This window comes from Nothoprocta perdicaria, unplaced genomic scaffold, assembly GCF_003342845.1.
Source record: "Nothoprocta perdicaria isolate Ctin4 unplaced genomic scaffold, notPer1 scaffold_84, whole genome shotgun sequence".
In the NCBI taxonomy this organism is placed as follows: domain Eukaryota; kingdom Metazoa; phylum Chordata; class Aves; order Tinamiformes; family Tinamidae; genus Nothoprocta; species Nothoprocta perdicaria.
Genome location: NW_020456132.1, coordinates 526651 through 552882, shown reverse-complemented (window position 1 = coordinate 552882; position 26232 = coordinate 526651). Strand labels below are relative to the sequence as shown.

Below are 26232 nucleotides of genomic sequence, written 5' to 3'. Positions count from 1 at the left end.
ATGTTAATTTGTAATATTAAATACTGTCAATAGTTTTAAATGCTGAATTTTTATTTAATATCTAGTTACATCTGAATTAATTAGATTCCTATGACATTTTTGTTTTCTCCAGAGTTGTTACAAGTATGACTGGGAAAAGGCTAAAGATAAGTCATTTGAAATCAAAGTTGATGCAATTCCACTTCTTGCTGCTAAAGCTCACAGTAAAATTGCAAGTGATGTAAGTATGTTTTTTGATTATACTAGCTTTTCAGGTTACATTTTAAATGGAATTTGGTTTCACTTTTTTGTTCTGATTGTGCAGGTGGAATATAAGAAAGCATATGAACAGAGTAAAGGGAAAATGATTGGAGCTCTGAGTGTGCATGATGATCCCAAGATACTACATTCCATGAAGGTGGCCAAACAGCAGAGCGATGTAAGATCGATCCTTAAACTAATTTTTTATTCATGCTCTTTATTCATTTCTGGTTTGCAGGCTAGGTATTTTACAGAAATAAAGGAAGGGTCTTTCTATTATAAGGAAAATCTACATTAAATAAATCATAGGATCATAGGATAATTCAGGTCAGAAGACATCTCATGTCATCTAGTCTAATGTCCTGCTTAAAGCAGGGTCAGTTCCAAAGTCAGATCAGGTTATTGAGACCTTTAATTTAGGAATAGACCCATCTGTCATCCACTATTACCATTCTTCCTGTTATTTACACTGTGTAATACTTTTGTTCTGTAAAGTTGTGACATGCCCTGGAAACCTCGCACAGCTGGTTGTTTCTGCTTGCTTCTAGCTAACACCTGCTGGGTTCCTTTCGTGTTCACTTCCAGTTTACTGGATGTTATTTCTATTTATGAGGTGTAATTCACCAGTAAAATAATATGTATTATTTCTTCTCTGGTGGATGGCAGACACAAACTATGGAAATCCAACTGCCTTGTTGCCTTCTGAAGTTACTCCCTAAGCTTATATGTCATGAATTAGCACATCTATGAATCTAGCACAGAATCAAGTTTTTGACTTGTGTGTCAGCTTCTACATTACTAGGTACTAATGTAGAACATCCTGTGTTTGCAGATAACTCATTAAAACTTCTTTAAAATTCACTTTAATGAAAATAAATAATCCATATTTTTATCTGAGAAACATAATTATATCCTCCATTTAATAGTTAGATCTGTTTGCAGTCCTAATATCTCTAGTTTATTTGACTTTAGAATTACAGAGTTATGTGAATATATAGAATTATATAAAATTATATGAATTTTGAATTGTAGAATGGCAAGCATGTAATGGTGTATCAAAAAGCAACATTTGCTGAGAGGAGTTTAGAACTGACTTTGAGTTAATCTTATAACAAAAAGTATTTCTCAAATTCTTTTTCAGCGCGAGTACAAATTGGCTTATGAAACATCGAAGACCAACTATACGGCACCATTGGACATGATTCCAGTTGTTCAAGCCAAAAAATCTCAAGCAATTGCCAGCAATGCGGACTACAAGAACATCATTCATAATTACTTTTATCCTCCTGACAGCATTGATGTGGAGCTTGCAAAGAAAGCCTATGCTATTCAGAGTGACGTAAGGAATTCGTATTTTTGTGGTTTTGGTAACACTGATCAAGTTGTCATTTTAACAGCATTTATTGTCACAATATTTAAAGAGAGACTCCTTTAGCAGATCAAGTATGAGGATCTAATCACTGCTTCTCAACAAGTGATCATAGATAGCATTGTGTTTCAGGAGTTTGTGAAGGGAAGCATACCAGGAGTATCATCTACTCTTTAGATGTATTTCTTCAAAATGTGTATTTATAATTCGCTCTCTACATGTATAATAAACTGAGTTATCCTTTTTGTTAATTAATAACAGCAGTTCCAAAGTGATCACGGCATTTTTTAACCCAAAGGTAACTTTGGGGGAAAGTTTCAGATAATTGAACTTACCATTTCTAATACAGAATACTTTGAAAACTGTTTCGTATTGAAATTCTGCTTTTTGGGGGTTTCTTTTGAAGTCGCAAATGATTTGGTTCAGAAGAAACAAATGTATTTTATTTGTTTTTCTTGTTAAAAAGAACTTCACTTTTATTTAATCTCAGTAGTGGATAGTTTTGGAATATTCACTGCAAAAATTTTAAATCTTGAGAATGTATGAGGTCTGAGTGAGTTTCCCAGTATTTTTATTAGTTTCACATAACTTTGAAGATTTAGAAAACTAATTAGCACATTTCAAGAAACTGAGAAATTCTGTTTTTTTCTAAACTGAGAAATACTGTTTTTTCCTAGAAACATAGCACCTTTCCAGAAACAAACACAACTGCACCAACTTTATGTTACATACTAGTCAGCTAAATGTTTTGGTTCAGATATTTAAATGACTCATGGTCATACTGGTTTAGCTAAGAGAGAACAATAACAGAAAAATTGTGTGGGCATCTCTACATTTTACAGGGCAATGTATGCAGAAATACTATAGTGAAATATGTATCAACGAGCTTTGTACAGTGCAAAACTAGCACATTATCAAAGTACTGTAGAGTGAAAGAAGGCTGCAAAGATGAGGGTAGAGCATTGTGTTAGTCAACAATACTCAAACAAGTTCATCTAATTGTCAAGTGTATTTGCAAAGCTGCAGTGAGAGCTGATGAACCTGTCATGCATCTGAGATGTAGCTAAAGTTGTGTATTACAGTAGTATTTGTTGAGAGAATTTTGAACTTTTGATGGGTTCCTTCAAGTTCATCAGTCAAATGATGATTGAACCTTCAATTTAAAAAATTGAAAAAGTTCAAATTTTGATAAATTCAAAAAAGTTCAAATTTCTGCAGTGAACAGAGAAGATTCTTTGCTCTGGGCTGAGTAAGAATAGAATACCTGTGCAAACAAGTTTCAAAATTCCTTTTGAAAGCCCCTGTAATTTGTTAATTTGGCAATCATAGTAGTTTCATACATGATTTGTCATTCAAATAATTTATCATTGAGAAATGACCAGATTGGAAAGGTAAAATATATCACTGAAGCCTGTATTTTTGAAGACATGCAGATTAAATATTCTGACATTTTCTCAACACATGTACTTGTGTCTGTTAATTTTAACACAGACTTTGTGTGAGGAAGAACAGAGATTTCATCTTCCAGAAGCCTTTGGATATCTTTTTCTTAAAGCTAAATGTTTCCTTGATATTCCTGTCTGCATAAATTCTAATTTATTGATGTGATGTTTAAGCTTTTTTACTGATATCACAAAATAGCTTTGTGTAAGTAATTCGGGTATGTGGAATCTTCTTTTTACTGAGTTCTGTCTCTCTGTCTGTCTGTCTGTCTCTCTCTCTCTCTCTCTCCCCCTCCCCCTCTCTCTCTCTCTCTCTCTCTCCCTCTCTCTCTCTCTCTCTCTCTCTCTCTCTCTCTCTCTCTCTCGTAGAATGAGTATAAATCAGATTACAATAGTGACATGAAAGGCTGCGGCTGGATACCGTTAGGATCTCTGGAAGTGGAGAAGGCTAAGAGAGCTTCAGACATTCTGAATGAGGTAATGAAGTCTAGTGTAACCAAATTCTCACTCTGCTGAGGGCACTTCGTGGGAGAAAAAGCAATGAGAGACCCTTGGTGCTGTATCCATCATGCAGTCTTTTAATATGAAATACTTTTTGCCTTTTATTGACTAAATGGGAATTCTTTATGGGCTCAGTCCTGATTTATGAAAAGTAATATATTAATTTGTAGACTAACCGAAATACTTTCACTTAAGCTACTTAATTTACTTGGTGATTCATTCTGCCATCAGATGGGTATTTTGGAAGATTAGCACATCTTTGTTGCCTTGTAATTAAATTGTGATTGTGGAAGCATACATTCGAAGTACTACATTTTATGTATTTTACATAAGCAATCTTTGGATTTAAAACACAAAAAAAATCCCACTGATCTCTGCTGAGATCTCCTGTTAGTCTTTTGGATTCTTTGGATCAAAATAAAGATCTAGTCACTTATACCTAAACATAAGACTCAGACACATAAGTGAAGCAACGAGTCTAAACTGTGAATCTAATTTCACAAAGATGCTTTAGATCTCAGTTATCTAAATACTAGCAATATCCAGAATTTCATTCACTGTTTATCGACACTTTTGTTGTCTGGATGAGATATCCTGGGGTTTATTGTGTTGAGTGTTATGAGTACTATAATTAGAAAAATCTAACTTTTTTTTTTCATTCAGTTTGTAAAGAAATTAACCACTTGCATCACTGTTATGAATACCCCCCTTTCATCTAGGTGCCTAGTTTTCATATGGTATAGAGCTTTATACTCAGCTGCTAAGTTCTTTAAATAACATATGATTAACATCTAGGAGAAGGAAAGAGCATAATAAATGAATGTATTGGCTTATGTTTGTGTACCTTTTAGTCATTAGATCTGTTAGAGTTATATTTCGTTTTATCCATGTGGGAATTTAATATGACACTTTTCTTTTCCTGAATAGAAAAAGTATCGCCAGCATCCAGACACTATTAAGTTTACACAGATTGAAGATGAGCCTGTTATGGTTCAAGCTAAAATCAACCAGGCTCAGAGAAGTGATGTAAGTTTTGCCATTTCTGATTCATATATGTAGATAATAGGTAAATTAATTACTTGAAGTTCCAAACCGAAACCTTTGTAGAAGTAATCGTGCCCTGGTTTTCAGTGGTTGTTGCCTTCTCTTCCAGTCCAGATGGTTCTGTTTTTTCAAAGCTTGTTGGAGGCAGTTAGGAAATTTATCCAGTTCTCATGGCTCACATGTTGCTATACTTTGAGACCACCCATTTCTTTACCATTGCTCCTCTTAGTCATCTGATTTAAAGAGAACTTCTGAAATGACTGTAAATGTGAGTGTGTGTGCATTCACATACAAATATTTTATGTATGTATGCAGTTCTGTTCTAGTGAAAGATGGTCTGGGAATTGGCTTTTATTTATTTGTTATTTTTTTAAGTGACTGTTCATATTTGGTTTCAGTATGTACATGTGTAATTGTGTTTGTGGTCATCATTTTTAATATATTTGCACCAGTTAAGTCAATGTGATTTATGACATTCACTTGACAAGGACTGGTATTCCATCTCCATCTTTCTTCATGACTGAGATAAAATGAAATGATGCATCTCAGCTTGATTGAAGTCTGTAGACATTGGGCCACAAAATTTATTTATTTACTTTTATCCACAGATACTATATAAATCCAAAGGTGAAGAAGTTATTCACAAGTACCACCTTCCTCCAGATGTGCCCCACTTCATCCAGGCTAGAGTTAATGCCTATAATATTAGTGATGTAAGTATATACATGAATCCACAGCTCTTGATTCAACTTACATTTTTAGGGTCCATAGCTCGAAACTGTTCATACTAAATTCACCTTTCCTTTTAGAACTACTACAAAAGTGGATTAGAAGAATTAAAATCAAAAGGATATGATCTAAGAAGTGATGCTATTCCTATCAGAGCTGCCAAGGCTGCTAGACAGGCTGTCAGTGATGTAAGTATACCCTTCTTCAAGGAAATGTTTTATTTCAAAGAATTTACTTAAATAAACGTAATTGCAAACGTGGTTTATGGTATCTGAAGGTTCACTTACTGCCTTTATGGATTATGTTATTACACTTTTTATCTAAACATAGACCAACCTTAATTAACACAGTTATAGTAGATTCTTAGGGATGGCCTCAGGGAAGTCGCTTACTAGTTTAAGAATTCTTTCCCTCTTCTGATCAGTATAATCCATGTAACAATACTGTGCATTTTGATTAAGTGATATTTTTATAGCAGTGTATTGTAAAGAGATATATGTCTGATTTTCTTATGATTGTGTTATATAGGTCACTGATTTATGTATGAAGAACACCGCTTGTAAGAAAACAAATAAACAAAAAAACACCATAGAACAAAACAAAAACCAAGCCCCTAAGAATAGTTTTGCTTTTGGTTTTCTATTTGCTAAGTTACTGAACTTAAGATGATTTTCCCTGTGTTCTGTTGTGCTCTAACAGGTAAACTATAAAAAAGGCTACGAGCTTGCCAAGGGTAAACATATTGGCTTCCAGAGTCTCCAAGATGATCCAAAACTAGTTCATTATATGAATGTAGCCAAGATGCAGTCCGAACGAGAATACAAGAAAGATTATGAGAAAACAAAAACCAAGTACAACACCCCACTGGATATGGTCAATGTCGTGGCTGCCAAGAAGGCTCAAGAGATTGCCAGCAATGCTAATTACAAGAACCTCCTCCACCACTACACTTACTTACCAGATGCAATGAACTTGGAGTTGACCAAAAACATGATGGAGATTCAGAGTGATGTAAGTAAAACCTCATTTCAACAGAATTTGTTGAGGCACTTCAGGCGTGAACTACGGAGATTTAGGAGAGATCCTTCAATTTTTTTCAATTCCTATCTTTTAAAATATTTTCATTTTTTGATTAGAATGCTTACCAAGCTGATTTTACTGGCCCGATGAAGGACATTGGTTGCATCCCCATTGGCTCACTAGAAGTAGAAAAGTCTCTTTCCTGTAGACCTCTCAGTAAGGCCAAGTCTGTTAGACTGTGTTGCAGCACAGAACAAATTCAGCCATGATGTATGGACACCATACAGTGAAAATTATTACATAGCCAAGTGAAAAATAATGTAGTAAATAACAAAAGAGTGCCACTGTTTATAGCAAATGAATCATGAAGGAAGAACTACAGGGGCTAATTTTCATCCTTGCAAAATCACAGAGAAGTTTAAAATAAAATCTGTTCCTTTAAGACTTTGTATTTCCTGCCAACTTAGAACACATTGGCTAGACCATGTGATTACAGTTTTAAACAGAAAAAAAACAGGATTCTTTGGGAAAATCTTGGTTCATGTTGGCTTTCTCTCCTTCAGAATGTGTACAAGCAAGACTATAACAGCTGGTTCAAGGGTACTGGATGGAGTCCCCTGGGTTCTCTGGATGTTGAAAAAGCTAAAAAGGCTGGAGAGGCATTAAATGAAAAGAAATACCGTCAGCACCCAGACACCATCAAATTTACAAGTATACCAGATTCAATACCAATGGTTTTAGCTCAGCACAATACCAAGCAGCTGAGTGATGTAAGAATTTTTCACTATTTATGCAGTGTGGTCATTTTCTCTTCTAATGTACATATAATATAATAATGGATATTCCATCTTTTAAAAATTTAAATTCTAAAAACTGCACAAGTATTAACATTGCCATTTATTAGTAAGAATTAAACATTATTGCTTTGCTTATTTGTTAACAGTAATGTTACCTACGTTATATTGTTAACAAATATGTTATTTTTGCTTTATTTCAGGTAACATATAAGCAAGAGGGTGAAAAAGTAAAACACAAATACACTCTGGATCCTGATGTTCCGCAGTTTATTCAAGCCAGGGTCAATGCCTTCAATTTGAGTGATGTGAGCATATAAGCAGTGTTTTGTTCAATAGTATATTTATGACTCAAAACATATGGCCTTTTATTTATGTATGCTACTATATTTGAATATAGAAATGCAAGTGTTTAGTTCAGCAGAACTAGAAGTCAATGGATTTTATCTTTGCTAAGCAAATTTTTGAAGTGCTTCTATGAGTAATAATGAATATAAACACATTTTGGTGCTTTTTTGCCAGACTGTCTGGATATACTGAAAAAGAAACCTAGCATACCTTGATTACTAGTCTGCCTGATTTCCATGACTTTTTGCATCCCTTCAACAATGCAGAGAGCTGCAATGATAATACTGCCTTTATTGCCTTTGTAATAGTAATTTTTTTGTGACCTCTGGGTAAAAGCTGGCAGCTCCCTTTATCCCATGCTATAGAAAGCTATCAAGTACTGTTAGCCCTTCCAGATGCTATCACTAATGAAGAAACAGGATACTTTATATCACTTAAGACCAGAGGTCCTGATTTTGAAGCTAAAGAAAGGAATTTCTAAAGGTTTAGGGAAATTAAAAAGAATTTTGCTTAAGTAGGAGCAAAAGCAGTGCTGACAGTCTTTCTACATAAGCATTGCAAAAAATGCCTTAGGAGTTAATGAGTTAGCTACATGAATTAAAATGATTGTCTTGAATTACTTTTTTATCTTTGTAATAGTTTTATTTTTAATAATTAAACTGAGTACTATTAGCTCTAATAAAAATGAGTTTCAACAACTTTGTTACAATTACTACTTGTAACATTGCTAACTTGTACCTTTTTTTTACTCCTATAAGGCTAACTACAAAGCAGACTGGAAAAAAACTATTGCCAAAGGATATGATCTGAAACCTGATGCCATTCCTATTATTGCTGCTAAAGCTTCTCGAAACATTGCCAGTGATGTAAGTAAAATGTGTTTTAATAAAAAACAAATATTCCTGGGAGTCTGAGAGCTATGGCAGTAAAATATAATATAGTGGAGACAGTGGCAGAGGTGGGCTTTTATTTTTGTATTTTAATCTGTATCTAGGCTTTAGGACAAGCTGATCAATCCAGCAACATTCTTCCCTTTCATCTAAATAATCCAGAACTGTCTGAAAAAAAAGCAATTTATGAGTTTAAAGAATGATTTGCAATTGTTACAACGTTGAATTTCAAAACTTAAAACTTACTAAAATATGTCTTTTCTTTCCCAAACCGATAAGGCTTTCTTTTACTTTTTTTTCTAGTACAAGTACAAGGAATCCTATGAGAAAGATAAAGGCAAACAGGTTGGATACCATAGCTTGCAGGATGATCCTAAACTTGTTCACTACATGAATGTGGCCAAAATGCAATCAGACCGTGAATACAAGAAGGGTTATGAAGTCACGAAGACCAAATACCACACTCCCTTGGACATGTTCAGTGTGACAGCTGCCAAGAAAGCCCAGGAAGCAGTCACAAACACTGGCTATAAACAGCTAATCCACCATTATACACTACTGCCTGATGCTGTGAACTTGGAACTATCAAAAAATATGATGCAGATTCAGAGTGATGTAAGTAAAAATTAACCATCCTATTTTATCTTGTGAGAATTATTATATTATTATATTAACCTAGTAAGGCTAAAGAAAAGACTAGTACTAGATTGACAATGGATGGGGAAGTGCCTGTTTTAGATCGTTGTGTTTTCTAAAGTAGTTACGTGTAGTTAATAAGTTCCAACTTACCTAACAAGTATCAATTTTCTTTTTAGAAATCCTCTAACAAATTTGAAATTCCAAAAAAGCTTGAGCAGCCTGATAGAAAGTGTTCTTCCCATTTCAAGCTCGGTTTGGCTAAGGATAATGCGTATACATACATTATCCAGCAAGTATAGGATCTGAATTTCATTCTTCTTATATGCCATTCTTTGTATTCTTTCCAAATACAGAAATGTTCCTCTGATGATTTTTTTTTGTTGTTGTTTCTCTATTCTGTTTTCACTTGTTCTTGCTGAGTTGGCTGAGCTTCCTTGGCTGTCAAACTCCCAATTTTCCAAGGAGAGGAAAGTGATACCTTAGGTTGAATTCTATGCTGAGAGCAGATGCTCTAAAAGTATTTGGTCTTTTTGTCAGATTTAAATATGACGATCTCATTGTTTTTAACACTGAGCTTCAGAAATATGCTTTATTTTCACAGCATCTTCATATCTTTATCTGTTTAAAAAAAAAAAGTAAAAAGTAAAGTAAAAAAAAAAGTAAAGTATGATTAAATTCGAATGTTGTCCATTCAAGATTGTGTACAACGAGACCATTGAGCACAAGTTGCTGAAGAAATTTTTCAGAGAATTAATTCCACTGAGAACTGAACCTGCTGACAAACAGGGCTGTCATTTAAATGCTGGTTATATTTTTGACAGTTTTTCATTTTTACCACACCACTGTTTTCTAAGATCTGTGCGTTTGTTTTCCAGTGGTAGTTCTACATGTTGGTTTAGTAAACGAATTTTTGTACCTAACTCATCAATAGTTCAATTTTTTGCTAAGGATTTGGAAACATTAAATATTCTGGTGTAATATTCCTTCAAAAAAGGAAAATATCCTTTCCCTCTGCCTACATTTTCCTTTTTTTTTTAAAAAAAAAGAACAACTAGGATAAATCTTAAAATCTTATTTGTTTTTATGTATCTGGGCACTCTTATTTTCTTTATCTTGCTCTGTTTTTCTTTGTTTTTTAAAAGAATGTCTACAAAGCAGATTTTAATAACTGGTTAAGAGGAGTTGGCTGGATGCCAATTCAATCACTGGAGGTCGAAAAGGCCAAAAAAGCTGCAGAAATTCTTAGTGAAAAGAAGTATCGCCAGCACCCAGACAAGCTGAAATACTCCATTACAATGGATGCAATGGAACAGGTGCTTGCTAAACACAATGCCAAGACCATGAATAAGGTGAGACTGTTTTCAGATGGTCCTGACTGAGCTAGTGTTAGGTCTTTCACATGCAAAATTGTCTTGTGGATACATTCCCACTGAAGTAATCAGAATCTCAAATGGATATAGTGATTTGCTTGCATAGAACTGTGCAGTTTATACAGGTTGAAGCCCCAGGTTGGACCTTTATTACAAGTGTTTAACTTTCTAGTTATAAAGATAAGAGCTTTCTCCTCTCTGTATATGATTAGAGATGCTCTCTCCAGGTCTGTAGCAGGTATGCAAGCTAATAATCAGTGATTTGAAAAAAAAAATGTTAAATTTTGTATATGTGCTCTCTGGAGGTGCGAGTACTTTGATGTGTAACCACGGTATTTGGAACACCAGACCTCCTTCTTCCATATTTTCTGCGGAGATAGGGTGCAGGAAAGAAGTAAGCTTTGCATTTAAAGATACAAAGCAGGAAAAAATGCAGACTGAAATTTTTCATTTTCACTGTGCATTAGTTATCAAAATGTACTGCAGAATTGTCAGATGAACTATGAAAAAAAGAATACAATAATGCTAGCTTTCAGTTATATTTGTGAACATTATTTGTAGTGTTTATGGACTTTGTACTGTAAAATATTATTTATGACACATGAAGTGAAATAAAGCCCTTGTTTTATGAATATGAAGCCTTTCTAGTACTAAATACAATTTTATAATTGCAGAAGATGTACACTGATAAATGGAACAAAGAGAAGACCAGCATTCATGTTATGCCAGATACTCCAGAAATTCTACAGTCTAGAGTGAACCAGATGAACATGAGTAACGTAAGCGATCATACTTAAAGTGAACATTCAATGTCTGTTACAAATGCACAAATAAAAAATTGGCATAATTTTTATATCTCTTTTGAAAGTACTTAAATTCAAATATAGAGTACTTAATACTTCCACTTTCTTTTTAGAATAATGGTTCTCTTTTATATTTTAAATTAGAAACTATACAAAGCCGATTGGGAGGAAGACAAGAAGAAAGGTTATGATATGCAGCCAGATGCTATTCCAATAAAAGCAGCCAAAGCCTCCAGAGACATTGCGAGTGATGTAAGTTTTATTGTCTGGTACAAGTGATGTAAGTTTGTATTGTCTGATAGCACTCAGAGAAGCTGATTATTTGACCTATAAACCCAATCAGGTATTTTTCAGAGTCATACACAGTGTGTTTTTTCAAGCATTTCAAATCATCATGCTTGATGTGATAAACCTTTACAACAATTTCTCTTCAGGGATATTTTGTCTCCTACAGAATAACACTGAACAGTGCATTTTGCTGAACTTCATATGCATTTGTTCAATGAGGTTTTTGATAAGACCTAACAAGGTTAAGCCTGAAGACCAGTGAAAAAGAACTTGTGATTTAAAAAAAAAAACACTATTTTGTAATATTTTGTAAGCTTTAGAGAAAAAGTGTCTAAATACATTTTTTAATTTGAATTTTGCTGCTTTTTGTCTTTCCTCCTATCAGTATAAATACAAACTAGCCTATGAAAAAGCAAAAGGAAAGCATATTGGGTTCCGCAGCCTTGAAGATGACCCCAAACTGGTTCACTTCATGCATGTGGCTAAGATGCAGTCTGATCGTGAATACAAAAAAGATTATGAGAAGGCAAAAACTAATTTCCATACCCCAGTCGATATGCTCAGTGTTGTGGCAGCCAAGAAAGCACAGGAGGTGGCTACAAATGCAAACTACAGAAACTTGATCCATACTTACAACGTTTTACCTGATGCTATGAGTCTTGAATTAGCCAAAAACATGATGCAGATACAGAGCAATGTAAGTGAGAGACTTTTCAACCTTTGCATTGCCAATGAAATCATGCTTAGCTTATGACTGAATACTGTAAAATAAGTAGCAGAATTTTCTTAGCAAAATTTCTTCAGTTATATGTGAATATGTAGGAAATAAAACAAGGCTCCCAACAGTGATAGTGATTGTGTATTTCTCAGACTACTCTGAAATACTAATTTACATCTATTGCAAAAGACTTTGGCTTGGGAAATGCATCGTTTTATTTCTAAATTACGTATATGTTTATCGCTCATCTGTCACGCTCTTTAGGAACAATATTGGGTACAGGCCGAGGCAGAAATGCCATCACTTTTCACTAACAGGATTAATTTGTACTTTCTAAAAAATGCCCTTTCAGAAAATGGAGAAACCAGCCAAGCAGCTGTGCTCACAGCTTGGGCTGTTTAAATTCTAGAGTTCTTGGGCTGTTTAAATTCTAGAGGAGATAGATGGTCCTTTTGTTCAGGCTTATGCGTAATGTTTTAGGTGAACTCTCTTCTTCCAGAGGGCCTAATTATGTAATCTCATACAAGCAATCTGTCATCAGGAGAATCTGAACAATGTATGAAAGACAAGATAATAAAAAAGATATACCTCTGTAATAAATGTATTTATAAATAAACCATGGAGACTATATCCTAGTACTTTATGGTTCCTTTTAGAATAAGTGCATTCAAAATTTAATATTCATAAAAAACACATAAGAAGTGTCATGATTGGTAGACTTATTCATATATTTGATTATTTTATTTTCCTTCTGCTTCCAGAATCAATACAAAGCAGAATATGATGAAAGTGTGAAGGGTGTTGGATGGATGCCATTGGGATCCTTGGAAGCTGAGAAGAACAAAAAAGCCATGGAAATTGTCAGTGAAAAGAAGTACCGTCAACATCCAGACAAATTGAAATTCTCCATTCCTATGGATTCTATGAACATGGTCTTAGCTATGCATAATGCCAAAATCATGGATGAGGTAAGAAAATGTTTTTAAGTTTGCAGGAATAAAAAACAAATTATAGTTGATCTAATATACAGCCTTACTTGTAAGTAGTGAAATTAAAATATGGTTGAGCAGTTGCATCATCTTCAGGTTCATATCTCAAAAGAAAGGTTACACTTTAAAAAAGGAAATTACTTTAATAAGAAATAATTATATGCAGTCTTTGATTGAGACTCTTTCTTTTACCTTCCAGCATCAATATAAACAAGCATGGGAAGAAGACAAAAAGAAGATTCATATCACACCAGATATTCCACAGCTTGCTTTAGCAAAAGTCAATGCATTTAATATAAGTGATGTAAGTACTGTCTGTAAAGCTAATAATTTGCTGCTATTTTTATTAGGAATAAATGAGATGACAGCGTAGGAAGGTGTCTATAATTCTTGCTTTGCTAACTTGTGCTAGTTTGCATTAAAAAAGCTGTTCGTTTTTCCTTTGTCCTCTTCCTCCTCAAGTATAATGTTGTAAAGAAAAAGTAACGTAGTATTTATGGACACATTATCAAATATAAATGTATGTAACTATAATATATTAGTTATAAAATGATAGAATTTGTTATTCATATTTTTACGTTGTTTTTAATAATTATAATTATTATTATTGCTATTACACAAAATTTTGTAGTGGATTCAAAATTCTTTTTTTAGATTGAATATTTTTGTGTAATGAGTGATACTATAGCCATGTTTTTCAGTAGCTAGTGGTTAAATCTGTGTATGCTAAGTTAAGAATTGTTTATAATCATGCAAATCTCAATGATACACATAGTCATTTCACATTTTCTAAAAAGATAATATCCATTCAGGTGCAGCTAAGCCAATATTTGTGCATGTGGGAAATAAATGTAATTATTTGCTCTATTGTTATAGAGATCATCGTACTCATTATAGTTTGATTGATTAAACTGTTTTGATTTATAAGTGCTGGGACAGGAGTTTGAAGGAATACTCAGGTTTTTAACAGCTTGCTTTAAACAGCTCTTGAGAAAGTGTTAGAACATATAAATAATCTATGTTTCAAGTTACTATATTGATTACTGTATATATGTATAAATATAAATGTTGGGTGATTTTTTTTTTAAGAATGTCTCTTTTCTTTCATTTCACAGAAAATGTACAGACTTTCCTTTGAAGAATCTAGGAAGAAAGGATATGATCTCAGAGCTGATGCTATCCCTATTAAAGCTGCCAAAGCTTCCAGGGACATTGCTAGTGATGTAAGTTCTTAAGAGATAATAGCCCATTTCAGACATTATAAAGCATTCATTTCTTGACATCATACATTTTTTATGCCAGTTTATATAATTTTTTCCTTATTCTTTTGTTTGTATATAATTCCAGTGTATTTGATGCAAGTATTATGATAATTTTTCTGTTAAAAAACAATTTCTTCATTAGAGAGGCAAGGAGATATATGTGGGACTCAGGAAAAAAAATGCCTATGCAGTTTATTCCTGAGTGTGGTAATCATAAAGCAGCTTGAGGTAGGGATGAAGTGAGAACCTAAGCACCTACTATTTAGAGCTCCATTTTTTTTTAAGAACATAGGTGATGCATTAGCCTCTACAAAGTCAGTTTGATTACCTTTGTTCTGAGGCTGAAGGGAAGGTTTTTCCCCTCAGTTATCTTCATGTGGTAAGCAGTGAAAGAAAAGTTATAATCTATGTACTTCATTGTCCAGCGTTGATAAGGGATTATGGAAGTGATTAAGATTTTGCATGGTTACTTTTGTTAAACAAACAAATGCATTAAATCTTGTATTTGAATTTTTAGATCATTTCAACAGCAGAGCTTAATGGAAATAATGATTAGATCTTTGAATTTATGGCTAGTCTTTAGATCTCAACTCAAGTACTTTTGAGTATGCTACAGACTACTGTAAAGATAGTTGCCTGAGCTAACTTTTGGAAGCAGGATGGCAGTGGTTTTGAAGAACAGTGCAAGTTAATTTTCCGTAGTTCTAATGCTTGTAATAGTTCATTTCAGAGCTAGTATTGTATCTCTAAACAAGAGAATGAGGAGTAAAAAGTGCATGTTTTAGAAAAAACTGTTTTCAGCAAAGTAGGCAGAATAAACTGTTGCAAGGAAATTTCGTTGTTCAAATTTCTTTAAAAAATAGACTGCTTTTAAAAGGAATCTTGAGATTTGAGACATCTACTCTTAGAGTATACTATAAGGCAAATAAGCAGAGCTATCCTTCTCATATTCTTAGTGGTGTTAGCTTAACAACTTTAAAATTACGTTTTAAAAACATAATTTTATGTTTTTATTTTGTTTTCTTCCTCCCAAGATAAGCATTGCTTGTCTTACAAATGATGTAAACTTAAAGCCTGTCTCTGTTCTTTTCACAGTATAAGTATAAATTAGGTTATGAACAAGACAAGGGAAAACTTGTAGGCTTCCGCAGTCTTCAGGATGATCCCAAGCTTGTCCATTACATGCAAGTGGCGAAGATGCAGTCGGATCGGGAATACAAGAAAGCCTATGAGATGAGCAAGACCCATTACCAAACACCTTCTGATGCCCTCAGTATCATGGCAGCTAAGGAGGCACAGGATCGCGTAACCAATGCTAACTACAAGCGACTGATTCACAACTATATGCTTCTCCCAGATGCAATGAGCTTAGAGCTGTCCAGAAACATGAATCGGATACAAAGTGATGTAAGATTTTTTTTTTCTTTCTAACTATCATTCACATATGTGGCTTTTTTTTTCTCCTGTTTGATCATTATGACTGTTTTGGACACAACGGGATTACTTAGAATCTACTATCCGTAGAGTGTAAACTTGCCTTTTGTGATCTCTTTGACAGAATGAGTACAAACAGGATTATAATGACTGGTATAAGGGCATGGGCTGGAGTCCTGCTGGTTCCCTTGAGGTGGAGAAATCTAAGAAAGCTACAGAAATTGCAAGTGACCGGAACTACCGCCAGCATCCCAGCATGTTCCCCTTCAAAAAGGAGAATGATGCCATGGACATGGTGCTTGCAAAGCACAATGCAGGGATAATGAATAAAGTGAGTATTTATGGGGAAAATTAGATATCAAATATAACCTGTTTTAACAAACACTGTATGAGCCTATATCAGCACCTGTATGTAGGATTGTCTCACTGGGAAAAACAAATATGCTACTTAGAGATTCTTCTTGTTTCAATTCTTTCTTAACTGAATTGCTCAAGTAATTCAGTAATTCACCTAATCCAAGGGTCTGGATTAGGTCATTGCATAGTAAAATACACCTGAGACAACATCATCCTCTTTAGCCTTGAGTAACCAAAGTGCACAAGCAGAATGTTGAAAACCTGAAAAGCTTAATTTTTTCATTTATATTAACACATCTGACACTTTTTTTTTTCAATAGCATGATTATATTCAAGCTTGGGAGAAGGATAAAACTAAGATCCATGTAATGCCAGATACACCGGATATTCTACAGGCTAAACAGAACAGTGCAAACTACAGTCAGGTAGAGTTTTTTAGTACTTTCTATTACATCTTAAATTAATGTCTGCTTTCTTCAAATGTAAAGGTGCTTTCCCATTTCAAAATAAAAATATTATTAATTTGTCTAAGTAGAAGAAAGGGAGGGGACATTTTAAGACAGCAAAAAATTTTGGTGCTGCTCTGCATACCAGTGGGTACTGTCTTCACAAATAGCCTAAACTGTGGTAAAATATGTGTGTATAAAAACTTGTTTTGAACTCCAGAAGTACTTAGACCATACTTTATGTGTACTGTAGGAATCAACTGCATTACAATGGATTACTATAAAAATAGAAGTACCTTGTGCCATATTATTAATTTAATATAGAGAATAAGCATATGCAGTGATTTTAACTTTTCTTTCGTCTTTCAACTGCTAGTGACAATTATGCAGCATAAATTACTTAGTTTTTGTTTTGCATTATTGCTCACAGGTGTATCTTTGATTTGCAAGTACTTGTACTTAAATCAATTGTACACAAGCTGAATTGACTACTTAACAGCTACATGATAGCATCACTAACTAAAATTTTGTTAAATCAAAAATTTTTCAGTTTTCCCAGATATCTGGAGAATTTAATTCTGTATACTTTGCAAGACCCCAGAATAAATTATAGTAGGAAACTGCTGTCATAAGGAAAACTATTTAATTGCTGACCTAAGATTTGGAAGATTTGAGCCCCTTGTCTATTAGTTTCCCGTTTTGTGCCCCCTTTCTAGTAGCCCTTCTCTCATAACTGAAGCCTGTGTGGTGTCCAGAATTTGGTAATATGAATCACTGATATATCTAAATAGAAAGTGACAGATAAACTAGTAAGGCTTTTTCAAATACAATTTCAATTAAGATTGTTTTCTATTTTAGAAACTGTACAAGCTTGACTGGGAGGAAATGATAAAGAAAGGCTATGACCTCACACCTGAAGCCATTTCAGTGAAAGCTGCCAAAGCTTCAAGGGACATTGCAAGTGATGTAAGCAACACTTCTAATTTAATCTGCTGTGCACTTCATATAATTGCTGTACCCTACTAAGACTCCCTAGACCCAGATCTGACTATCTGCTAAGTTATGCCTTCAAACTGAACACAAAATTGCTAAGAAGACTCTTCTTAAAATGCTCTTGTCAGTGAAGGAAACGTTTTGAGGAGAATTGTTCTTGCATCTTGAGACTTCCAAAGGTTGTGGTCCATCCATGAAATAGCTAGTCATACAAAGTTAGGAGCAATATAAACTGGACCTGTGTGCTCTTTTGAATATTACATTTTTAAAGCAAGAGAAAATTTGACCAGTGCCGGTCTTGAGTACTGGACTCAGAACTTTCCATGTCTGGAATAGATTTACTGAAACATGTTTTCCTAGTATTTTGTCAGTAACTTGATCTAAACACAACTCTTGCATTTCTGGAAGACATTTTATTAATAATTAGAAAGTGTTTCTGAATGTTAAGTGTCTGTGTGTTCCATTGCTGGTTACTTTATTAACTAAAACTTTGCAGTGTGTCAGCCTTCAGAAGTTCAGAAGAGCGTGACTCTATAAATCAGATGGCACAGGAGACATTCTCGGAGCCACCTGCTCTTCCTTTCCAGGGCCTGTGATTATTTCCCAGTGGTGGCATTTACTGACATTAAACGGGGTTATGCACGTGAATCAAGGGGCTATTAAACTTCTACACGAGACAATATAGCAAGTTGCCCATTGTTGTTGGTAACGTGCAATGTTAAATGAATATATTATATTGATGGTTTGCTTGTGTATTTTATCACTGCCTGATTCTTAATGCAATTCCAGTAATATAATCTTTGTAATTTTAGTACAAGTACAAAGAAGGATACCGCAAGCAACAGGGGCATCACATTGGATTCCGCAGCTTACAGGATGATCCAAAGATGATGTGGTCGATGCAAGTAGCTAAGATGCAGAGTGAGAGGGAATACAAAAAAGATTTTGAAAAGTGGAAGACAAAGTTTAACATGCCTGTGGATATGCTGGGCTTCCTTCTGGCTAAGAAATGTCAGGAACTTGTTAGTGATGCAGACTACAAACACATTCTACACCGTTGGACTTGTCTGCCAGACCAGAATGATGTCACCCAAGCAAAGAGGGTCTATGAACTACAGAGTGATGTAAGCTTCCTCTGAAATTAAATCCTTGAGTTTTTTTTTCTCTCTCTTTTTAAATAAGGTATTTATTGCTTATTGAAAAGTAATAACTCCCTTTGGATGTTGATATGGAACAGATTAAAGCTCACCAAGCTTAAAATGTCAGTTACTTTTTTCATACGGTTTAGTAACACAACATGGAAATAACCTGTCACAATTTGATTTTTTTCCCCTAACAGAATCTATATAAAGCAGATCTGCAGTGGCTCAAGGGTGTTGGATGGAGTCCTTTGGGATCTTTGGAATCTGAAAAGAACAAGAAAGCTGCTGAAATTCTGAGTGAGAAGAAGTACCGGCAGCACCCGGATACTATTAAGTTCACAAGTCTTCCAGATGCCATGAATATTGTTTTAGCAAAATCTAATGCCAAAAATAGAAGCGATGTAAGTTGCCTTTAGAGACAGAACATGTAACTTGATAAGTGAATGAATGCATTAGTATATGTTAAAGTTCTTCATATGTGACTATGAGATGAAAATATGCAAAATATCAGATGTTTGCAGTCTATGCTTTATTGCTCATTTATCAAGGTATTTAGTGTTATACAATTTATTCAGTATAACCTGCAAATAGGATGTTTACTATATAGACTATTTGCATCATCATGGTGTACACCCTTCATAGGAGTAAAGAAGGAAAATAGATGGTATAAAATGGCATATTATTTGATTTGAAAGTCTTGCATTGTTTATATTGTAGATAATGCTTGTAGATTATATTTTTGTATTGCTATTGAAGAGAAGAGGAATGCTTAGTTCATTGATATTTATGTAAGCATTTTATCAGACAGTGTATTTTTGTTTCTTTTTTTCAGATACTGTATAGAGAAGCATGGGACAAAGACAAGACTCAGGTTCACATCATGCCTGATACTCCCGAAATCTTGCTGGCTAAATCAAACTTAATCAACACCAGTGATGTAAGTGTCTCTCTACAAGGTATCATTTATGAAATCTGGAATTATCCTTTGTGGCTTTGGTTTAAAATACGATACAGTAATTCTGGAATTATAACCATTATAAACGAACCTAAAATGTTTTTTTTCTGTGAATATTGTTATGCATTGGGATGCATGAGTGGATTTTTTACAATAGAGAGTAGAAGTGGAATTGCTGGAATATTAAAAAAAAAAAAAAAAGAAAAGAAAAAAATATGCAACACAAGGTAGCTGTTTTCAGATACATGTCTTTAATCCCTACTGATCATATTAATGTCAACCGAATCACTGCATATAGAATCATAGAATCATTATGATTGGAAAAGACCCTCAAGATTATCAAGTCCACATGTATGCCCTTCAACAAGTGTCTAAATATCACTGGATATGTATCTATGAACTCTTGTTTTGTTAAAATTTAAGATTATATTGAACTATATTTTTAGAATTACGTAATATTACAACAAATTATCTGTTATAATGGAACAGATACAAAATACATGCAAAAGGTAAAGAAATGTTGGCAGATCTATTCTAAGTATTCAAGAGAAGAGATAATTGTGATTGAAACTATAAGAGAGAATCAGTGGCTTGTATCATCTATGCAGTAAGCTCTGTTATTCAGTGTGTCAAATAAAAAGCAGCATCGATCACAGATGAGTTAATCTGATAATTTGTTGGCACTAATTTTGAAATCTCTTCTCCCATAAGTTAAAAATATGAATTAAGCTATTGGACTTTATTATATGAATGAAGATTTATTTGAAATCTCGTAATATAGCAGAGAAGTAAAATTCTAGCTTAAAGACACAATAATTTCACCTTTTATATCAATATTAATTTGAATCTCTATTGAACAGAAACATTACAAGTTAGGATATGAAGAACTGAAGAAAAAAGGCTATGATCTTCCTCCTGATGCCATACCACTGAAGGCAGCAAAGGCATCCAGAGAAATAGCTAGTGAGGTAAGAGTTTTATTGAAAGGAAACAAAGGAAATAATATGACATTAAGCTGATAAAAATCTTTACAGTAAGATGTCTTTTTATTTAGGAGAAGCAAGTATAGCATTCAAAATTTAGGTAGCTCACTTTGCAAGTGCATACATTATTCTTAGGGATGTTAAAATAATATAAAAAAAAGAAGATTCAATATATAAAAAGAAAATAAATATTAAAAGTTAATATATGATATATGGTGGGAGATAAATAAAATTGTTAAAAATATGGTTGAGGATTACCATAAATATTACAAATTATGACTTAACATGACAGTAAGCCAACAAAATATAATATATGAAACTATGTGCTCATAGGCTTCGAGATTTTGAAAAGATAACTTACAAAGCAGAAATAAAAAATCCAAAACAGAGAATAATTCTTTCTGATTTCATTCCCCTAGTATCAATATAAAACAGCTTACCGGAAGCAACTTGGGCACCATATTGGAGCACGCAACATAGAGGACGACCCCAAGATGATGTGGTCTATGCACGTAGCCAAGATCCAGAGTGACAGGGAGTACAAGAAAGCCTTTGAGAAGWCCAAGACCCACTTCAGYAGCCCSGTGGACATGCTGGGAATTGTGTTGGCAAAGAAATGCCAGGAGCTGGTCAGCGATGCGGATTACAAGCATCCCCTGCATCGATGGACCTGTCTGCCAGACCAAAAYGATRTTGTACAGGCCAGGAAAGTGTATGACCTGCAGAGTGATGTAAGTTATTCTTTTATGGATGTGTTCCCATGGGATGTGTCTGCTGTGTCAGGGGATGGGGATTGTATTCAGCAGGGGAACATCTTGGCTTTCTGGGTTTTTCTGAGTGGGCCCCATGAGGGCAGAGGTTGTGTGAGTCATACATGAGGATCACAGTTTGCATCAGGAACCTTTGTCTTGGTGTGCTGAGCATAAGGGGATTCCGTCCTGCTGTCTACAAGACTGAACATGGGGGCTCTGTCTGCTTGATGCTTCTGCTGCCCTTATTGGGAAGGAGGTTTGTGTGGATGGAGGAGATTGCTGAGGTGCTCCATGTGCCTGTGTCTCCCCTCAGAATGTGTACAAGTCGGACCTGCAGTGGCTGAGGGGCATTGGCTGGACGCCAAGCGGTTCGCTGGACGATGAGAAGAACAAGAGAGCCGGCCTCATCCTGAGTGACAAGAAGTACCGGCAACACCCGGGCACCATCAAATTCACGAGCCTTCCGGACTCTATGCCCATGGCCCTGGCGAAGCACAACTCTGAGATTATGAACCACGTGAGTTGTGCCTCTCTCTGCAGCTGGGAGGAAATGGGGGCCTTAGGAGGACGCAGGGGCAGCAGAGCACAGCAGAATTCACTAGGATGAGAGGTAGCATCGTTCAGCAGGGTCATCAGGATGTGCCCACGGTGTTGGGTGCCCTCTGTGCCCATGGTGGGGTGGAGCAAATGGGTGGACTTCAAAGGAGGGCAGCCCCTTTGCTGCTGACTCCTGCTGCGGTCTCCTGCAGTGCTTGAGCACTGGCCGGGTGCATGAGACTGTGCAAAGAGGTGCCCCTCCTGCTGCAGCCCCTTCATCCCTCTCAGTCTCTGAGTGTGTTTGCCTGTGCTTGTGAGATCTTCCTTCACGTGGTGCTCTATTTTTCAGCGCCTCTACACGTCGGCTTGGGAGAAAGATAAAACGAGCATTCACATAATGCCGGACACACCTGAAATTTTGCTAGCGCATCAGAACCAAGTGAACCTCAGTGAGGTGGGTGTTTCAGTGGGGTCTGAAGAGCCCGTGGTGGTGCAGGAGGCCGTGTTGTTTGAGGCACATGGGCAACGCTCGTGTTTTCTTTCAGAAACTGTACAAGCTTGCCATGGAAGAAGAGAAGAAGAAGGGCCATGACCTGCGAGCAGATGCCATTCCCATCAAGGCTGCAAAAGCTTCCAGAGATATAGCAAGTGATGTAAGTAGAGGGACACCCTACGTAGGACTCTATTGGCACTCTCTGTAGTGCTTGTCCGTAAAGCAGATGCTCTGTAGTCCTGGAGTGGTGGAGGCCATAGAGTACTTGAGAGTCTTGTTTGTGTAGCAGCTGTCTGTGGTTGTGCGTGATGCTGCAGGCAATCTATACTGCCAAGGAATTTGTAGTTTGCTCATTGTTTGAGGATTGTTCCCTTTGTATAAAGACATGAGATTAGTATATGATGAATCAAACTGGAACAGCTCAGAAACTGCCTGGTGGAGGGAAAAGTGCTGCCACTCCCCAAGCTCACTGTCTGGATGCCAGCAGCTGACTACTCACTCCAGGCCTTTCAGCAGCAGGGAATAAGAGCCCGGTGGGGTGCAGTGTCAGCTGCTTTGGGCCATGTGGGTGATGCAAACGGGGCAGTACAGTGGGAAGTCCAATATGGCTGTTGAAGCAGTGTGTTTTGTTTCGACATATTTTGGATGCGGATGCACAGTCTTGCCCCCAGTAGGGGTGCTTAGGAAGGGTGGTGACTCGCTGTGCTGGATTCAGTTCTGCTGCTGGTTCCTTGGGTGGCTTGGTTGGGGTTGCTGGATGAGTTGGATTGAGCCCCCATTGTTCTGCGTAGGCATGGAGGAGGGTGGAAGTGCTGCACCTCGTAGGCCTTGTAAGGTGGATTTACACCGAGTAGTGTCACAGGGGAGAGAGAAGAGCTAACGTGAAGCCTGTGATGTTCTTTCACCCCACAGTACAGGTACAAAGAAGGTTATCGCAAGCAGCTGGGGCACCATATTGGAGCACGCAACATAGAGGACGACCCCAAGATGATGTGGTCTATGCACGTAGCCAAGATCCAGAGTGACAGGGAGTACAAGAAAGCCTTTGAGAAGWCCAAGACCCACTTCAGYAGCCCSGTGGACATGCTGGGAATTGTGTTGGCAAAGAAATGCCAGGAGCTGGTCAGCGATGCGGATTACAAGCATCCCCTGCATCGATGGACCTGTCTGCCAGACCAAAAYGATRTTGTACAGGCCAGGAAAGTGTATGACCTGCAGAGTGATGTAAGTTATTCTTTTATGGATGTGTTCCCATGGGATGTGTCAGTTGTGTTTGGTGCATTGGTGGAGGAGGTACGAGGGAGGAGCATAAATCTAATGTTATTGAAGTGGGGGTGACCGTGTTCAGCAGGGGAACATCTTGGCTTTCCTGGGTATTTCTGAGTGGGCCCCATGAGGGCAGAGGTTGTGTGAGTCATACATGAGGATCACAGTTTGCATCAGGCACCTTTGTCTTGGTGTGCTGAGCGTACGGGGATTCTATCCTGCTGTCTGCAAGGCTAAACACAGGGGCTCTGCCTGCTTGATGCTTCTGCTGCCCTTGTTGGGAAGGAGGTTTGTGTGGATGGAGGAGATTGCTGAGGTGCTCCATGTGCCTGTGTCTCCCCTCAGAATGTGTACAAGTCGGACCTGCAGTGGCTGAGGGGCATTGGCTGGACGCCAAGCGGTTCGCTGGACGATGAGAAGAACAAGAGAGCCGGCCTCATCCTGAGTGACAAGAAGTACCGGCAACACCCGGGCACCATCAAATTCACGAGCCTTCCGGACTCTATGCCCATGGCCCTGGCGAAGCACAACTCTGAGATTATGAACCACGTGAGTTGTGCCTCTCTCTGCAGCTGGGAGGAAATGGGGGCCTTAGGAGGACGCAGGGGCAGCAGAGCACAGCAGAATTCACTAGGATGAGAGGTAGCATCGTTCAGCAGGGTCATCAGGATGTGCCCATGGTGTTGGGTGCCCTCTGTGCCCWTGGTGGGGTGGAGCAAATGGGTGGACTTCAAAGGAGGGCAGCCCCTTTGCTGCTGACTCCTGCTGCGGTCTCCTGCAGTGCTTGAGCACTGGCCGGGTGCATGAGACTGTGCAAAGAGGTGCCCCTCCTGCTGCAGCCCCTTCATCCCTCTCAGTCTCTGAGTGTGTTTGCCTGTGCTTGTGAGATCTTCCTTCACGTGGTGCTCTATTTTTCAGCGCCTCTACACGTCGGCTTGGGAGAAAGATAAAACGAGCATTCACATAATGCCAGACACACCTGAAATTTTGCTAGCGCATCAGAACCAAATGAACCTCAGTGAGGTGGGTGTTTCAGTGGGGTCTAAAGAGCCCGTGGTGGTGCAGGAGGCCGTGTTGTTTGAGGCACATGGGCAACGCTCGTGTTTTCTTTCAGAAACTGTACAAGCTTGCCATGGAAGAAGAGAAGAAGAAGGGCCATGACCTGCGAGCAGATGCCATTCCCATCAAGGCTGCAAAAGCTTCCAGAGATATAGCAAGTGATGTAAGTAGAGGGACACCCTACGTGGCACTTCTACTGGCACTCTCTGAGGTGCTTGCTCTAAAGGTTACTGTCTCAGAAGAATTGAGGCTACAGAGCCTTTCAGCAGTCCTTAGCTTTTCAGTTATTCTATCATCGCCTTTTTTTGTGTAGCACTGGCTAGTGATTGTGTGTACATGGTATGGGTAAGCGGTGTTGGGAAGGAATTTGTAGGTGGTGTGAAGAACTTGACAGCTGAAGCTGCCTTATGGACATGAGCAAGACATTGTTCCTCCTGGCTTATACTCTCAGATCAGCCAAAAAATTTTTGAGGTTTATATTGCCTTCAGATCTATAAGTTTACACCGCCATGACCTTCAGTCTATGCAGTTGGGCATGAAAAGGCGTATTTTATATTAAAGAGGGACATTGATCTTTTTTTTTTTCATCCATCCTGGGGCAGATTCAGTTTTCTTAGGGCAATCTTTACTGTATCCACACTCTTACTGCCAAGTACCTCTTCAGAAGGCAGCTGTGCAGCAGCTGAGTTTTCTGTTTTATGTGATGCTGTGTAATTGGGGGTTGTGGACTTCATTTATGTTGATAAGCTGAGTGTATGATGATATTTACTGGACACTTCAGAAACCACAAGGTTGGAGGGAAAGGTGCTGTCACTTTTCACTTCCCAAGCCCAGTACCTAGAAGTCTGCTGCTAGGATGTACCCCAGGCCTGAAATGTTAGGGTCCTTCAGTGTTAGCCAAGAGAACCTGGTGCAGTACAGTGTGTCAGCAACTGAGAGCCATGTGGGTGAGTGCAGATGGGGCAGTGCAGGCAGAATTCCAGTTCCTCTGTTGAATCAGTGCTGGGGTTTTGCCACATTTTGCAGGCCAGATGTTTTCTGCCACGAGAGGTGCTTGGGAAGGGTGGTGACCTTCTGTGGTGGAGTCCATGAGCTGCTCCAGGTTCCACAGGTAGCTTGGTTGGATCTTCAGTGTGGAACTCCTTTGGCCCTCTGTAGACATGGGGAGGGATGGAATAGCTGCACCATGTAGAACTAGGGAGTCCCAGGGTGCCTGTTCACCTGGTGGTCCTCAAAATGCAGAGAAAAAGCAGTTGTCAGCAAAAGTGTGCACTGAGTAGTGTCACAGGGGAGAGAGAAGAGCTAACGTGAAGCCTGTGATGTTCTTTCACCCCACAGTACAGGTACAAAGAAGGTTATCGCAAGCAGC

At 37.2% G+C, this 26232-nt stretch overlaps 1 protein-coding gene across 1 annotated transcript in view; it reads left to right on the top strand.

Annotated features, from left to right (window-relative positions):
- The window catches only part of NEB (nebulin), a 103603-nt gene that overhangs the window by 9580 nt on the left and 67791 nt on the right, over positions 1 to 26232 (top strand). Inside the window, exons 16-51 of the mRNA XM_026052142.1 lie at positions 113 to 220; positions 305 to 418; positions 1382 to 1579; positions 3421 to 3528; positions 4480 to 4578; positions 5205 to 5309; positions 5406 to 5513; positions 6025 to 6336; positions 6462 to 6575; positions 6909 to 7115; positions 7343 to 7447; positions 8246 to 8353; positions 8681 to 8992; positions 10159 to 10365; positions 11061 to 11165; positions 11334 to 11441; positions 11863 to 12174; positions 12957 to 13163; positions 13384 to 13488; positions 14300 to 14407; positions 15542 to 15853; positions 16005 to 16211; positions 16558 to 16662; positions 17542 to 17649; positions 18489 to 18800; positions 19016 to 19219; positions 19651 to 19755; positions 20634 to 20741; positions 21176 to 21487; positions 21822 to 22025; positions 22395 to 22499; positions 22591 to 22698; positions 23451 to 23762; positions 24150 to 24353; positions 24723 to 24827; positions 24919 to 25026. Of these exons, the coding sequence (XP_025907927.1) occupies positions 113 to 220; positions 305 to 418; positions 1382 to 1579; positions 3421 to 3528; positions 4480 to 4578; positions 5205 to 5309; positions 5406 to 5513; positions 6025 to 6336; positions 6462 to 6575; positions 6909 to 7115; positions 7343 to 7447; positions 8246 to 8353; positions 8681 to 8992; positions 10159 to 10365; positions 11061 to 11165; positions 11334 to 11441; positions 11863 to 12174; positions 12957 to 13163; positions 13384 to 13488; positions 14300 to 14407; positions 15542 to 15853; positions 16005 to 16211; positions 16558 to 16662; positions 17542 to 17649; positions 18489 to 18800; positions 19016 to 19219; positions 19651 to 19755; positions 20634 to 20741; positions 21176 to 21487; positions 21822 to 22025; positions 22395 to 22499; positions 22591 to 22698; positions 23451 to 23762; positions 24150 to 24353; positions 24723 to 24827; positions 24919 to 25026 (6069 nt within the window). The remainder of the gene's footprint in view (positions 1 to 112; positions 221 to 304; positions 419 to 1381; positions 1580 to 3420; positions 3529 to 4479; positions 4579 to 5204; positions 5310 to 5405; positions 5514 to 6024; positions 6337 to 6461; positions 6576 to 6908; positions 7116 to 7342; positions 7448 to 8245; positions 8354 to 8680; positions 8993 to 10158; positions 10366 to 11060; positions 11166 to 11333; positions 11442 to 11862; positions 12175 to 12956; positions 13164 to 13383; positions 13489 to 14299; positions 14408 to 15541; positions 15854 to 16004; positions 16212 to 16557; positions 16663 to 17541; positions 17650 to 18488; positions 18801 to 19015; positions 19220 to 19650; positions 19756 to 20633; positions 20742 to 21175; positions 21488 to 21821; positions 22026 to 22394; positions 22500 to 22590; positions 22699 to 23450; positions 23763 to 24149; positions 24354 to 24722; positions 24828 to 24918; positions 25027 to 26232) is intronic.